Genomic DNA, 12,542 nt, shown 5'->3' on the forward strand with positions numbered 1-12,542 from the left:
AATCCCTGTTGATTCCTAAAATGATATTGTTCTATAAGGAAATTTTAATTACTTCTCTATTTAAAATGTCCTGGCAAATGTTCCTTTTGGTTTTCTGTGAATATAAACCCAATTACAGCATACTATTAATATTATCAGGTAATACTCTCAAGCAATACAGAATTAAGAAAGATGTGACTAAGAGTAATTTATGATTATCTGGTGCTGTGTGATTTTTCTTTTCCCCTTTTTTTCTTGTTTTTAAAACATTTTTAGATTATCTGCAAATAAAATATTGTTTAAAGATTTATTTCTAGATTTGAAAGTTTATTTGAAAGAGTTACAGAGAGGCAGAGGCAGAGAGAGAGAGAGAGTCTTCCATTCACTGGTCATTCCCCAAATGGCTGCAATGGCCAGAGCTTGGCCAATCTGAAGCCAGGAGCCTGGAGCTTCTCCTGAGTCTCCTATGTGGGTGCAGGGGCCCAAGGACTTCGGCCATCCTCCACTAACTTCCCAGACCATAGCAAAGAGCTGGAATGGAAATGGAGCAGCTGGGACTTGAATTGGTGCCCATATGGGATGCTGACACTGCAGGCCGTGGCTTTACCTGGTATGCCACAGTGCCAGCCCACCAACATAATATTTTTAAGCAGTTCATTGAGTTAAGTGATATGATATGAATAACAATAATAAACTTCTCCATTCCTGGCCATTCTGCTGTAAGAATTAAGACCATTTTCCATAATTCTCTCAAATAAATTATTTTTTTTAAATAATTAAAAATCATGTTAGAATTTGAGTTAATGATACAATGAGTAATTAAAAATTCTGACTATAATCTTGCTATTAATAACTATCATTTTCTGAGTTTACTGTGTAACAATGATGGGCATGTATTATCAACGACAAATATTAGGAAAGCAAGCCCAGAGATACTTAACAAGTATTTTTTGTCTGCTGTGTCCAGGACACTGGGCAATTCAGCAGAGATTAAGTCACTTACAGTCCTTGCTTGGCGCCTACAGCAAGTGGAATTTGACTCTCTCCCTTTCTTACTTCTAAGAGGTCAGAGCTTGTTTTATCCAAATATAAACAAAGACACACTCCTATGCAACTCACTAAATTGAGAGTTGGGGAAGATTTCTTTTACCTGTTAAAAAGAAATCTATCCCATTTTGTGGTCCTAAAATGCCACAAGGCATGTAACCCACAATGAACTCCAAGATTCTATAAACACTGCTATTCCCTTTCTCAAATCTAGCTTCATGTAGAACATCAAAAGTCCGGACAGTAACAGAGACTGATGAGCGCCTTCTGCTGCTTAAGGTATAGCAAGAGAAACCTGGAAGACAAACAAATATTTTCTATTCTGCAAACTCAAGAGCACCCGGGAAGTTGGAGAAACAAGAAGGAGGTAAAATGTGCCTGTAAATGAGAGACTAAAAGCAAAGAAAGATGGCAGAGGTAGGATCAAAGGGGTAGGAGGAAGTGGGCTGATCCTGTAATCTTGTGAGCAGCTTCATACATTTTGGCTTTCATCCTGAGTTAGATATGGAAGGTTTTCTTTTTCTTTTTCTTTTTCTTTTTCTTTTCTTTTTTCTTTTTTTTCTTTTTTTTTTTTTTTTGACAGGCAGATTTAGATAGTGAGAGAGAGAGACAGAGAGAAAGGTCTCCCTTCTGTTGGTTCACCCCACAATGGCCGCTACGGCCAGCAAGCTGCGCTGATCTGAAGCCAGGAGGCAGGTGCTTCTCCTGGTCTCCCATGTGGATGCAGGGCCCAAGCACTTGGGCCATCCTCCACTGCACTCCTGGGCCACAGCAGAGAGCTGGACTGGAAGAGGAGCAACCAGGACAGAACCGGCACCCCAACCGGGATTAGAACCCTCAGTGCCGGAGCCGCAGGTGGAGGATTAGCCACGTGAGCTGCGGCGCCGGCCAACATGGAAGGTTTTCTAGCAGTACAGTAATATGATCTGATCTATTTTCTTAGCCTATCAATCTGCATGCAGTCCTGAAAATAGACTCCAGTCTATCCAGGCAAGAGAGGTAGCCTGAAACCAAAGGTGGAGGATATGAAAATACTTGGGATGAGATACAATACTGCCTTGGCTTGGCATCCTAATAGCACACAGGGAGAGAAGAGATAAGAATCTGCTAAACAGAACAATCACCAGGTTCAAGTTGAACAACTGGGAAGAATTTCATCACAAATCAATTTCATGGATATATTAATTGAGGGCAAATCAAAACTATGTCTTTCACCAATTATTTCTATTCTTTATCTCTCTCCTATCTCTTTTTTTAGACATTTTTTAAATTTTATTTTATTTTTATTTATTTATTTTTTGACAGGCAGAGTTAGAAAGAGAGAGAGAGACAGAGAGAAAGGTCTTCCTTCCGTTGGTTCACCCCCTAAATGGCCGCCACTGCCAGCGTGCTGCACTGATCCGAAGCAAGGAGCCAGGTGCTTCCTCCTGGTCTCTCATGCAGGTGCAGGGCCCAAGCACTCGGGCCATCCTCCACTGCCCTCCCAGGCCACAGCAGAGAGCTGGACTGGAAGAGGAGCAACCAGGACAGAACTGGCGCCCCAACCGGGACTAGAACTCAGGGTGCTGGCGCCGCAGGCGGAGGATTAGCCTAGTGAGCCGTGGTGCCGGCCTCTCTTCTTTGTCTTAAGAGTTTAAAAACTCTCCTTTTATGAAACAAACCTACCTCTTGCCAAGTGAAATTGCACTATGTCCTGTCATGAACTTGTAACTACAATTCTTCAGTAGAATTAAGCAGTTGGACATAAATGAAGGTGGGCCTATTTAGGATTAAACAGCTTTGCGATAAATAAACAGACAGGAATTTGACATAGGAAAACAAACTGAAGGATTCCTGATTTGGGTTGATTACTTTGGTAAAATGTGGAATGCTTTCCTTACCCAGAATCAGGAGTCTTGCTCTTCTCTATGAATGGGGAGGACCCTTAACTACACTGTTTTGAATATTGTTCCAACATTCTTCAAACTAGCCTTCCCAGCTGTAGCTCTAAGCACTGGCCTTTGCTTTTCTTTTGGTGTAAAAAAAAAAAAAAAAAAAAGTGGTCTGTACTCAAACAGAATCATCTTTATTTTTTTGTACCGAAAGGACTTTCGGGTGCTGGATACCATTTTCCTTCCTATTTTCAGCTTCAAAAGAATAGAGTTGCCATTGCAATCTTACATCATACATAGTGGAGTATTGTATATTAAAATCTGTTCTACAACCTTGGCTAATTCTGCCTTCTGCTTCCCTCTACCCACAAAATGACTAAAGGAGTCAATGTTTTCATCCTGCTGTCTGAAGGCACTCTGAGAGTATTCATTTGAACAATCAGATCTTGCTCTTATCAGCTCAGGCACAGCAGCTTACACTCTTCAGGGAGTAGTCTTAAAGTCACCTTCTCCAAAGTAAGCACAAAGCTGCTTTTGTCATTGTTATTTTGTTTCTCTGTTCCTGGGTATTTGATTTTGATTTTCATTTCCTTGCTTTAGGTGGTTTACATTCCCCAAAGATTATGAAGCTGCATAGTTTAACTTTCTCATGCAGAGGGTATATATAAGAGGATATTCCGGAAAAGTTTGTGGAAAACGGAATTAAAAGATAAGTCTATTTTGGTATAAAAATTAAAATTCCATGCATATCAGAGGTCTTTAAAAAGTTCATGGGAAGTACACACGATGAAAGCACTATGAATGGATTTCAATTATTTTTGTACCAAAATAAACATATATTTAATTCTATTTTTTCCTGAACAGTTTGAAGCACCCCCATATATCTTACGCATCATATAAACATTCACATGATTATTTTTAAATAAATGAGTGACCCGAGAGCTCAAGGTAAATTAAATGTCCTGAGAAGAAGTTAGCTACCAAAAAGAATTATGTTGAAACTGCTATTATAAAGAACAGCTTCTTCCTAGGAAAAAAACAAAATTGCCTGATGATAGTACCTCTTCCCTGTGTCCAGATATGCTCATTTTGGGCTTACAAATTTTACACAGAGATTGCAGGTAAATAATGCTCACTAAAATCTTTGGTACGGAGTAAGAATTTACTAGAAGGAAAAGGTTTCAATAATCCCATTACGAGGATTATCATTGTATCAACAGGATTCTAGCCATAGTTTGATAATCTAGGTATTTACATTAAGATCACTGCTAAGTCACATGAATGAGGAGGTTTATCATCTAGTCAGAGATACACTACAATGAGGAATAATTAGAGAAGAAAGAGATCAATAACCTGGTGATTGGATATACAGACTAAACATCCAAATCTCCAGAAAGACGCTGGGCAGAAGCAGCAGTCAGAGAGGCTGGGTATTTGGAGGATGCTGAGGAGGGTGGATGAACAAAGGCAGCTTCTTTTTATTTATTTATTTATTTATTTTTTCCTGACAGGCAGAGTGGACGGTGAAAGAGAGAGAGACAGAGAGAAAGGTCTTCCTTTTGCCGTTGGGTCACCCCACAATGGCCGCTGTGGCCGGTGCGTGCGGCCAGCGCACTGTGCTGATCCGATGGCAGGAGCCAGGTACTTATCCTGGTCTCCCATGGGGTGCAGGGCCCAAGGACTTGGGCCATCCTCCACTGCACTCCCTGGCCACAGCAGAGAGCTGGCCTGGAAGAGGGGCACCAGGACAGAATCCAGCGCCCTGACCGGGACTAGAACCCGGTGTGCCGGCGCTGCAAGGCGGAGGATTAGCCTAGTGAGCCATGGTGCCGGCCTACAAAGGCAGCTTCCTACCTGCTCTCCCAAACACTCCTTCCATGTACGCTGGTTCCACATGCATGTGCCTTTTTATGTATCTGCTTTCAAAGTAACGGCTACCACATTCTACTTGAGGGTATGGGCATATTTTATTTGTTCTTGTTCCAGGAATCAGTGATGATAGCATCTCAATTTTTCAGTCAAGAGCACTTACTGCCCCACTACAACATGAAGAACAAAAGCTGGAGAAACCAACCATTCGCTAGGGAGACACTCCTCTCTTCTGAAACCAGCCATTTACTTGGGCAGAAATTATGAACAAGGATGTATGGAGAGTGCATTTGATATCCTATTCCCAGAGACTGTTGAAACTTTGGTGATATCATTTATACCAAAATATAAAGCTACAATGTTGCCTTCTAGAATAACAAATGATTGCATTTGGCTTTTACTTAAGCTAGTTGCAATAAATAATAATAGTTGGATATACATATACATATGTACACCTATATATGTATCTCTCTATATATATACATACATATACAAATATATGCTCTTTTATACTCTTTGAAGTTTATTAACCTAATTGAAATTAAATTGTGATATTTAAGTAAGCATGAAGCACTGCAGATCATTTACAAAATTCAAAAGTCTATTCATGTGTTTGAAGAAATGCATTCATTTTTCCTGGAAAGCGTGATGCTCTTGTGTGTATTACATCAAATCCAGTTCTTCTTCTTCACTAACAGAGATACAGTGCTTTGTCTACCAGAAATTATGTGGAATCTATACTTTTAAAGTATAGCCTCTGGTAGATAGGAAATTCTATGTAAGTAGGACAATATTTCATTATTTATTGATTTATGCCAACCCAAAATAGCAATATATTATTTTACTTTCAAATGAATTATATTGGTAAAATATGGGCATTTTAAATCTCTTATTCCAGCAAATAAAGTTATGTCCTTTATTAATCCTAAAATTAGCTTACAAATATTGAAAGAGGAAATCATTTTCAATTTATTATACTATATTCACCTTTCAATATTATGTAAAATACTTTTGATACACTATTCATAGAGATAGAGATATTCATTAGTGTTCTATCTAAAAAACTCAGTATCATTAAGAGCACATTTAGCAAATGTAAAATTAGTTTAGCTTGTAACCTTTTAAAAATAATGTAAATTAGGTAGATACAAATATCCAAGGAAAACAACAAGCATATCTAAAATCAAAACGATAGTCTCAGAGAAATTTAACTCAAATGACTATGGGTAGACCTGAAATAAAATGATCAGTATGCCTCCTAAAATACAATGCATTAATTGTCAAGTCAAATTATAGGGATCTATAAAGAGGTGTAAACCAGATACAAGAGTTGCAATGTGCCTGGAAGTAGTTAAGCTCTCAAGCAAATCATCCCTATTAGTTGCTATTCACGATTTAAATTATGCTATTTTATCTCTTCATAATATGCAGCATTTTTTCACCCTCACATTTCTAGGCATTTTAGCTTCTGCTGACATAAATGCATTCCCAAAATAAAATGTTACAGCAATCTTCTGCTAGGCATTTAAGTCAATTTGTGCATTTATTTTTAAGATGCTTTTTTTTTGAACCTTCTAACCCTGAGAGGGTTTGGAAAGTGATGTTAGAATGAATGAGAACTTGTTTTCTAAAGCGACACTAGACATTTGATCTGCCATTAAAAAAAAAAAAAAATCACAGCCTCCTACCTTGAAAACAAACATCTCACGGCGAAGAATAGCTAGAGTGTTAAAGTTCCCATCACAGATGTTGGGCTTGGCTCCGGGGTAGGAAGGTCTGCCAGTAGGAGGCCGAGGAGGTCTGGGCCTGTCATTTTTCCTTGGGTCCACAGGAGGAATAGAGCGGTGTGGGGGCACTGTCGGCAGAGGTCTTGTAGGTGGAGGGATCTTGTCAGGTGGACCTTTTGAAAATATGAGGACAGTGCTTGGCTCACTTAAAACAGGAATAGTGCTGAAAAAATGCTACAGAGAACATTCACTTATCAGCAGAGGGCACAGACTAGGTGAGCTAAGAGGTCTTTAAGAATGTATATTTTCTGGAAAAAAAAAATTCTTACCCAACAAACTGTTGCCAAGTCTGTCTGAAACTGTCCTTATCATGCTAGATTCAAGATCCAAGGAACTACACTTTCTTTGTTAATTTTTAATTATTTTTTTATAGCTTCGCCACAGTCCTCATTGGAAAGCCTCCCTGAAATATTTTTTGGAAGTAGGCAGTGTATAAATAATTAGTAAATGGCAATGACTACTGGAACCATGAATGGAACTTCCACCAAATTTAATCCCAGATTTCGGTAGACAATGATTCTACAAAAATATTTCCAAAAGACAAATATTAGCTAATCAGAGTGCTTTCTACCATATGTCTCCAATTATTATTGACTAACCTTTCATGGATTTTTGACTATTTTCTTCCAATAAAATATTTTGATAAATTGCCAGAAGATTGTTTTATTTAAATAATGAAATAGCAAGACACATATTGATTACAACACCATCAGTAAAATATTAATGTGAAGAAGAATTTCTAAAAAGAGGCTTCTAAATGAAGCCAAAGTTTACACATGTAATTGTGTACAGATGTCAAGCGTCATTCCTCAAGGGACTTATATTTTTAAGAAGAAATGCAGGACTGTTCACACTTAATATTTAGATATAGGAAGGATATTCTTTTGCAGACCTTCCGTCTAGACTACTAATTCAGGAGGTCATGAGAAAGAAATGTCTTTCAGTTAACCACTTAAGAGGAATTTCTGATGACATAAATTTAGAAATAGGATATCTCAATTCAAATACAAGGCATTTCTCTTTGAGTCTGAGACATTTCCCTGTTCTCAGTATCCTAACAAAATAGAAAGTAGCACAAAAGTTGACCCTTTTTTCCAAGTCTATTTTAACCCTAAGAGGATTCTTGCCACTGTGATGTTGAAACCTAATGACTGCAAACCAATTAGTGAACTGAAACTATGCTGCTTAGAACTGCAAATGACCTCTTCTGGATACTGGGTATTAACAAAGGGATAGCACACATTTGTCTTTGTATTATAAAAATGAAGCTTCACTTCATTAACTTAGTAAAGCATATTTGCTGTATGTAAATTATAAATGTCAAGTTCTTAACAATGATGTGTGAAATAAATGCCTTTATATAGGTCATTGGTTGTATTGAGGGAGTATTAGGAGTATAGTAAATATGTATAATGGTCTTTCTCCCTTTTCCTTTAATTTTCATTCATTGACTGAATCCCATAAATAAAAGCATCATTGTACTAAAATTTTGTGTTGTGCCATATGCTAATGAAGTTAGTCATTTGCTGACTTCCACTCCATTGTCTGTTGACTTTCACTCTGATTTAGTAATTAACTACTTGCTTGTGAGGACAACTTGATACACCCATCCCATACAGGCCTTTTCTGGATCTTCAAATGTCCTTTGTCTAGGAACTATTGAAAATCCAATCTCACAAACTCTGATTCAATCTGTCAGTTTGTACTAAAGTATCAACATCTAACATCTCTCATTGTTTTTATTGGTGATTATAATTTATGATGTATTTCCACTTGATTTTGAATATAAATTTTTTAGAACTTAGTATAACATCGTTTCAACTATACTCAATAAGAAATCTCCAACAGTGGTAAATATTTTTCCATAATCTCTACATTAAGATACACAGGACTACTGCCAACAAAACTTGACTGATCTGAAGATTTTTGCCAATACACGAGATATACACATATATACTTTTTCTTAACTTTTTTCTCTCATAGAGAATCTATCCCAAGGAAAATACAAAGCAGGATTTTTGGCTTTACTGTAGGATTAGCCAAACAGAAACAGTGATAACCTACCATATATCTTCTGGATGCCCTGCAAATCATCATTAGGTAGTTTGAAGTTGTCTGTTTCCATGTACTGGTAAAATGGAGCCATGATGGCAGTGGGGTCATTGGAATGCTCCAATCCCAGAGCATGTCCCAGTTCATGAACTGCTACAAGAAATAAGTCATTTCCTGTACAAACGAGAATAGAAGTTATTGTAGCTAATAATATCCAAGTACAGAATTGAAAAGGACAAATTGGTGTTATCAAAATTTTACCCAGGAAAATTGGAGAACTCTACTTTGGTTGTTAGTATGATTGTGTTACTGATGTCCTTTCTGGAAAAATCCAATATTTTTCTTTTTGAAAAGATGAAAGGGGGAGGTAGTAATGATAAAGATACACGAGTTTAGAAATCAAGGAAGAACAAAGAATAAAGGGCAAAAAAAGAGCAGCAGCGTCAGAAATTGAGATGACTGCTGTTAAAATATGCTTTCAATGAAAACGTGTATGATGTAAAACATCTCATTTTTATAATCTTCTATTTAAGATAATTCTAACAGTTCAGTAAAAAAGAAAAACAGAGGCAGGCACAACCACTAATTTTAAAATGATGAGCAAATTAAGAGGTGACAAGTCTTGTCAAGAGGAACAGATCTTCGTATTTACAGAGCTGCACCTACGACTCAAGGTATTATCGCTTTTAAAATAATGCATCAATTTTTACTTGCCTAGAATATAGGAATACAGTGGTATAAAATAAAAGCTATAGATTAGGAGTCATATGAACTAGAATTCTACTACTTCCATACATACCAATTCTAATCAATTATCAGTAATCTGAATAAAATACATCTATTGTAGAATTGCTATTTTTTTTTTTCTGACAGGCAGAGTGGATAGTGAGAGAGAGAGAGACAGGGAGAAAGGTCTTCCTTTGCCGTTGGTTCACCCTCCAATGGCCGCCGCGGCCAGTGCACTGCAGCCGGCGCACCGCGCTGATTCGATGGCAGGAGCCAGGTACTTCTCCTGGTCTCCCATGGGGTGCACGGCCCAAGGACTTGGGCCATCCTCCACTGCACTCCCTGGCCACAGCAGAGGGCTGGCCTGGAAGAGGGGCAACCGGGACAGAATCCGGCGCCCCGACCGGGACTAGAACCCGGTGTGCCGGCGCCACAAGGCGGAGGATTAGCCTAGTGAGCCGCGGCGCCGGCCTAGAATTGCTATTTCTCACTGAAAATTTCCACCTCTCGTCAACTCGCACAGCAAAGTGTGTATAGTACAAAACTCTGCAGATACAACTTGGTGTGATTTGCATAACCAAATGCCTGCTCTTAATCTGTACATGGTGTCTACTCCCACATTATCATAACTCAACTCATTATGAGGAAAAAAAGTGGCCCTGAATCTATATTCAATTCTAAAAATTGATTTGGAGCATTAGAACATGAAATATTTAGGATTGTTACACTTCTAAAGTTCAAATTTCTAAGTGAAAAAAATTTAACCTGACTGGGATAAAGTGAAATGTTTTACAAAAATGACTTCCAATGAATGCAAATAATTTCAACAGACATTAATTTTACACAAATTCCTTTCCAACTATTTTTTATAATGTACTGTGATGATTTCTTTTAGGGTCTGTATTTTTTAACACAAAGGCCAGTTAAATAATAATTTTTTGACTCTCTAGAATAATCTGTCATAAATGAATGGATGAGGTCATGGGGCTGATTTCCCATACAACATTAGAAGGTCCAACATGATTCACTAGAACAACATTTGTAGAAACCCACTTGACTCTCCAAGAACAACTGACAAAATAAGGTGAAACAAATTTGAAGTATTTATAAACAAGCAGAAATTACCATTTTCAACCACAAATATCTCATTCCCTGTTTCTAATAAATGACTTAAAAGTAAAAATCAAGAAACCAAAAGAAGTATTTAATAGGTACCTGCATTAGGTATAATAACAAAATATTCACTACCTCCATTGAAAGTGCTTCTATGGGCATTCTGAATATTGTATTTGAATTATCTCATTTAATTTTTGCAAAAATTCTGTGAGTCAATTAGTCACCGATCATCTCCTCTTTAAAAATTAAAACCAGGGGGCCGGCACTTTGACACAGCCAGTAAAGCATCCACTTGCAGTGCCAGCATGCCATATGGGTGCTGGTTCGAGACTGGCTGCTCCTCTTCCTGTCCAGCTCTCTACTATGGCCTGGGAAAGCAGTAGAAGATGGCCCAAGTCCTTGGGCCCCTGCGCCCACATGGGAGACCCGGAGGAAGCTCCTGGCTCCTGGCTTCAGATTGGCCCAGCTCTGGCCGTTGCAGCCAATTGGGGCATGAACCAGCAGATGGGAGACCTCTGTCTCTCTCTCTCTCTGCCTCTCCATCTTTCTCTGTGTAACTCTGGCTTTCGAATAAATAAATAAATATTTTAAATAAACTAAAATCAGGGTTGGGGACACACATTGGTCAGTTGAGATGCTGACATCCCATATCAGAGTGCCTGGGATTGAGTCCCTCAACTTCTTCCAATCTAGTGCCCAGACAATGCACACCCCGGGGAACAGCAAATGGTGGCTCAAGCTGGTGTGTCCCAGCAATCTTTAAGGGAAATTTGATTGGGTTCCCGGCTCCTGGCTTTGCTGGGAGCAGTACTGATCATTATGGGTATTTGGGGAATAACTCAGCAGATGGGGTCTCTCTCTCTCTACCTCCCACCAAAAAAAAAAAAAAAAAAAAATACCAAAAACTCCTTCCTTCTCTATTTCTGCCTCTGGAAAAAAAGAAGAAAAACAAGGCTTGAACATATTGCATATATTTTATGAGTTGGAATTTCAATTTCTCTCAGTTCTGCTGAAGAAATTACGCTTATAAACAGTATGGTAAATAAGCACAATGAACCCATTTTAGTATGCTTCTATAGTTTGAATACAGTTTGGCTCCCAACTCATGCAGACATTTCAAATCTTATATTAGTAGTTAATGGATCAATATTAATGATTGATGGATTAACGGTAGAAGCTTCATCCCATTATGGTGTTTCAGAGATGAGCACTGTGGGACCTCTTTAGATATTTGCAAGCATGACCTCAGAAAGTAGTCCTTCCCAAAAAGTTGGTTGTAAAAGATGGAGTGCTCTTTCTATTTCTTGGTTTGCCAGGTGATCCTCCTTCTGCAGGCCTTCCACCATCCACAACCCCCATCAGACCCCAGACTAATGTGGTTGCCTGATCTTGGGCTGTGAATCTCCAAAACATGAGATGATATAAACCTTTTTTTCTTTCTAATTACTTTCTTTTCACTAGATCATCTATTGTATATCCATTGCATGTTAAGTACTTATCTGGGCTCTGATAATACAGCAAGGCCAAACATAAAAATATAAAATATCATAACATCTACATCCTAATAGGAAAGACTGAAAAGAAACACAATAAAAACAGCACAGATAGGATGTCACACAGTAATAAATGATCAGGAGAGATAGTGAAAAGGAAAATAATGAGATCAAAGAGGAAATGTGAGCTAAAATTATGGTTTTTGGCTTCTAGCTTGACAGAAGTAGAAAGCACGAAACGTTTTTGAGTAGAAGAGATATAATTCAACTTGCATTTCAACAGGATCACTCTGATAATTGCTCTTGAAGATCAATATAAGGGGCAAGGGAACAGCCTGATTCAAGATCTGAAGGTAGACCAATACTCAGGCAATAGTTCAGTTCAGATCAAAGTGGAAACAGTGGAGATGGGCAGTTGAAAAACTCCATGATGTATTTAAGGGAGAGACACTGGGTTTCACAGGTTTCATGGGGACACATGATTAAGGTGACACCAAGATTTTTTTAAGCAACTGGAAGAATGAAGGTGCCATTCACTGAGATGGAAATCATCAGAGGAGGAACTTTCTTCTTTATATTTAAATTTATTTATTTATTTATTT

At 38.2% G+C, this 12,542-nt stretch overlaps 1 protein-coding gene across 2 annotated transcripts in view; it reads right to left on the reverse strand.

Moving 5' to 3' along the window:
- The window catches only part of MMP16 (matrix metallopeptidase 16), a 297,810-nt gene that overhangs the window by 84,630 nt on the left and 200,638 nt on the right, over positions 1–12,542 (reverse strand). For both annotated transcript variants that reach the window (XM_070075287.1, XM_002710677.5), the window contains exons 5-6: positions 8,618–8,779; positions 6,455–6,666 (exon numbers count right to left, since the gene is read on the reverse strand). In XM_070075287.1, the coding sequence (XP_069931388.1) occupies positions 6,455–6,666; positions 8,618–8,779 (374 nt within the window). The remainder of the gene's footprint in view (positions 1–6,454; positions 6,667–8,617; positions 8,780–12,542) is intronic.

The sequence above is a fragment of the Oryctolagus cuniculus genome, chromosome 6 (genome assembly GCF_964237555.1).
Source record: "Oryctolagus cuniculus chromosome 6, mOryCun1.1, whole genome shotgun sequence".
In the NCBI taxonomy this organism is placed as follows: Eukaryota; Metazoa; Chordata; class Mammalia; order Lagomorpha; family Leporidae; genus Oryctolagus; species Oryctolagus cuniculus.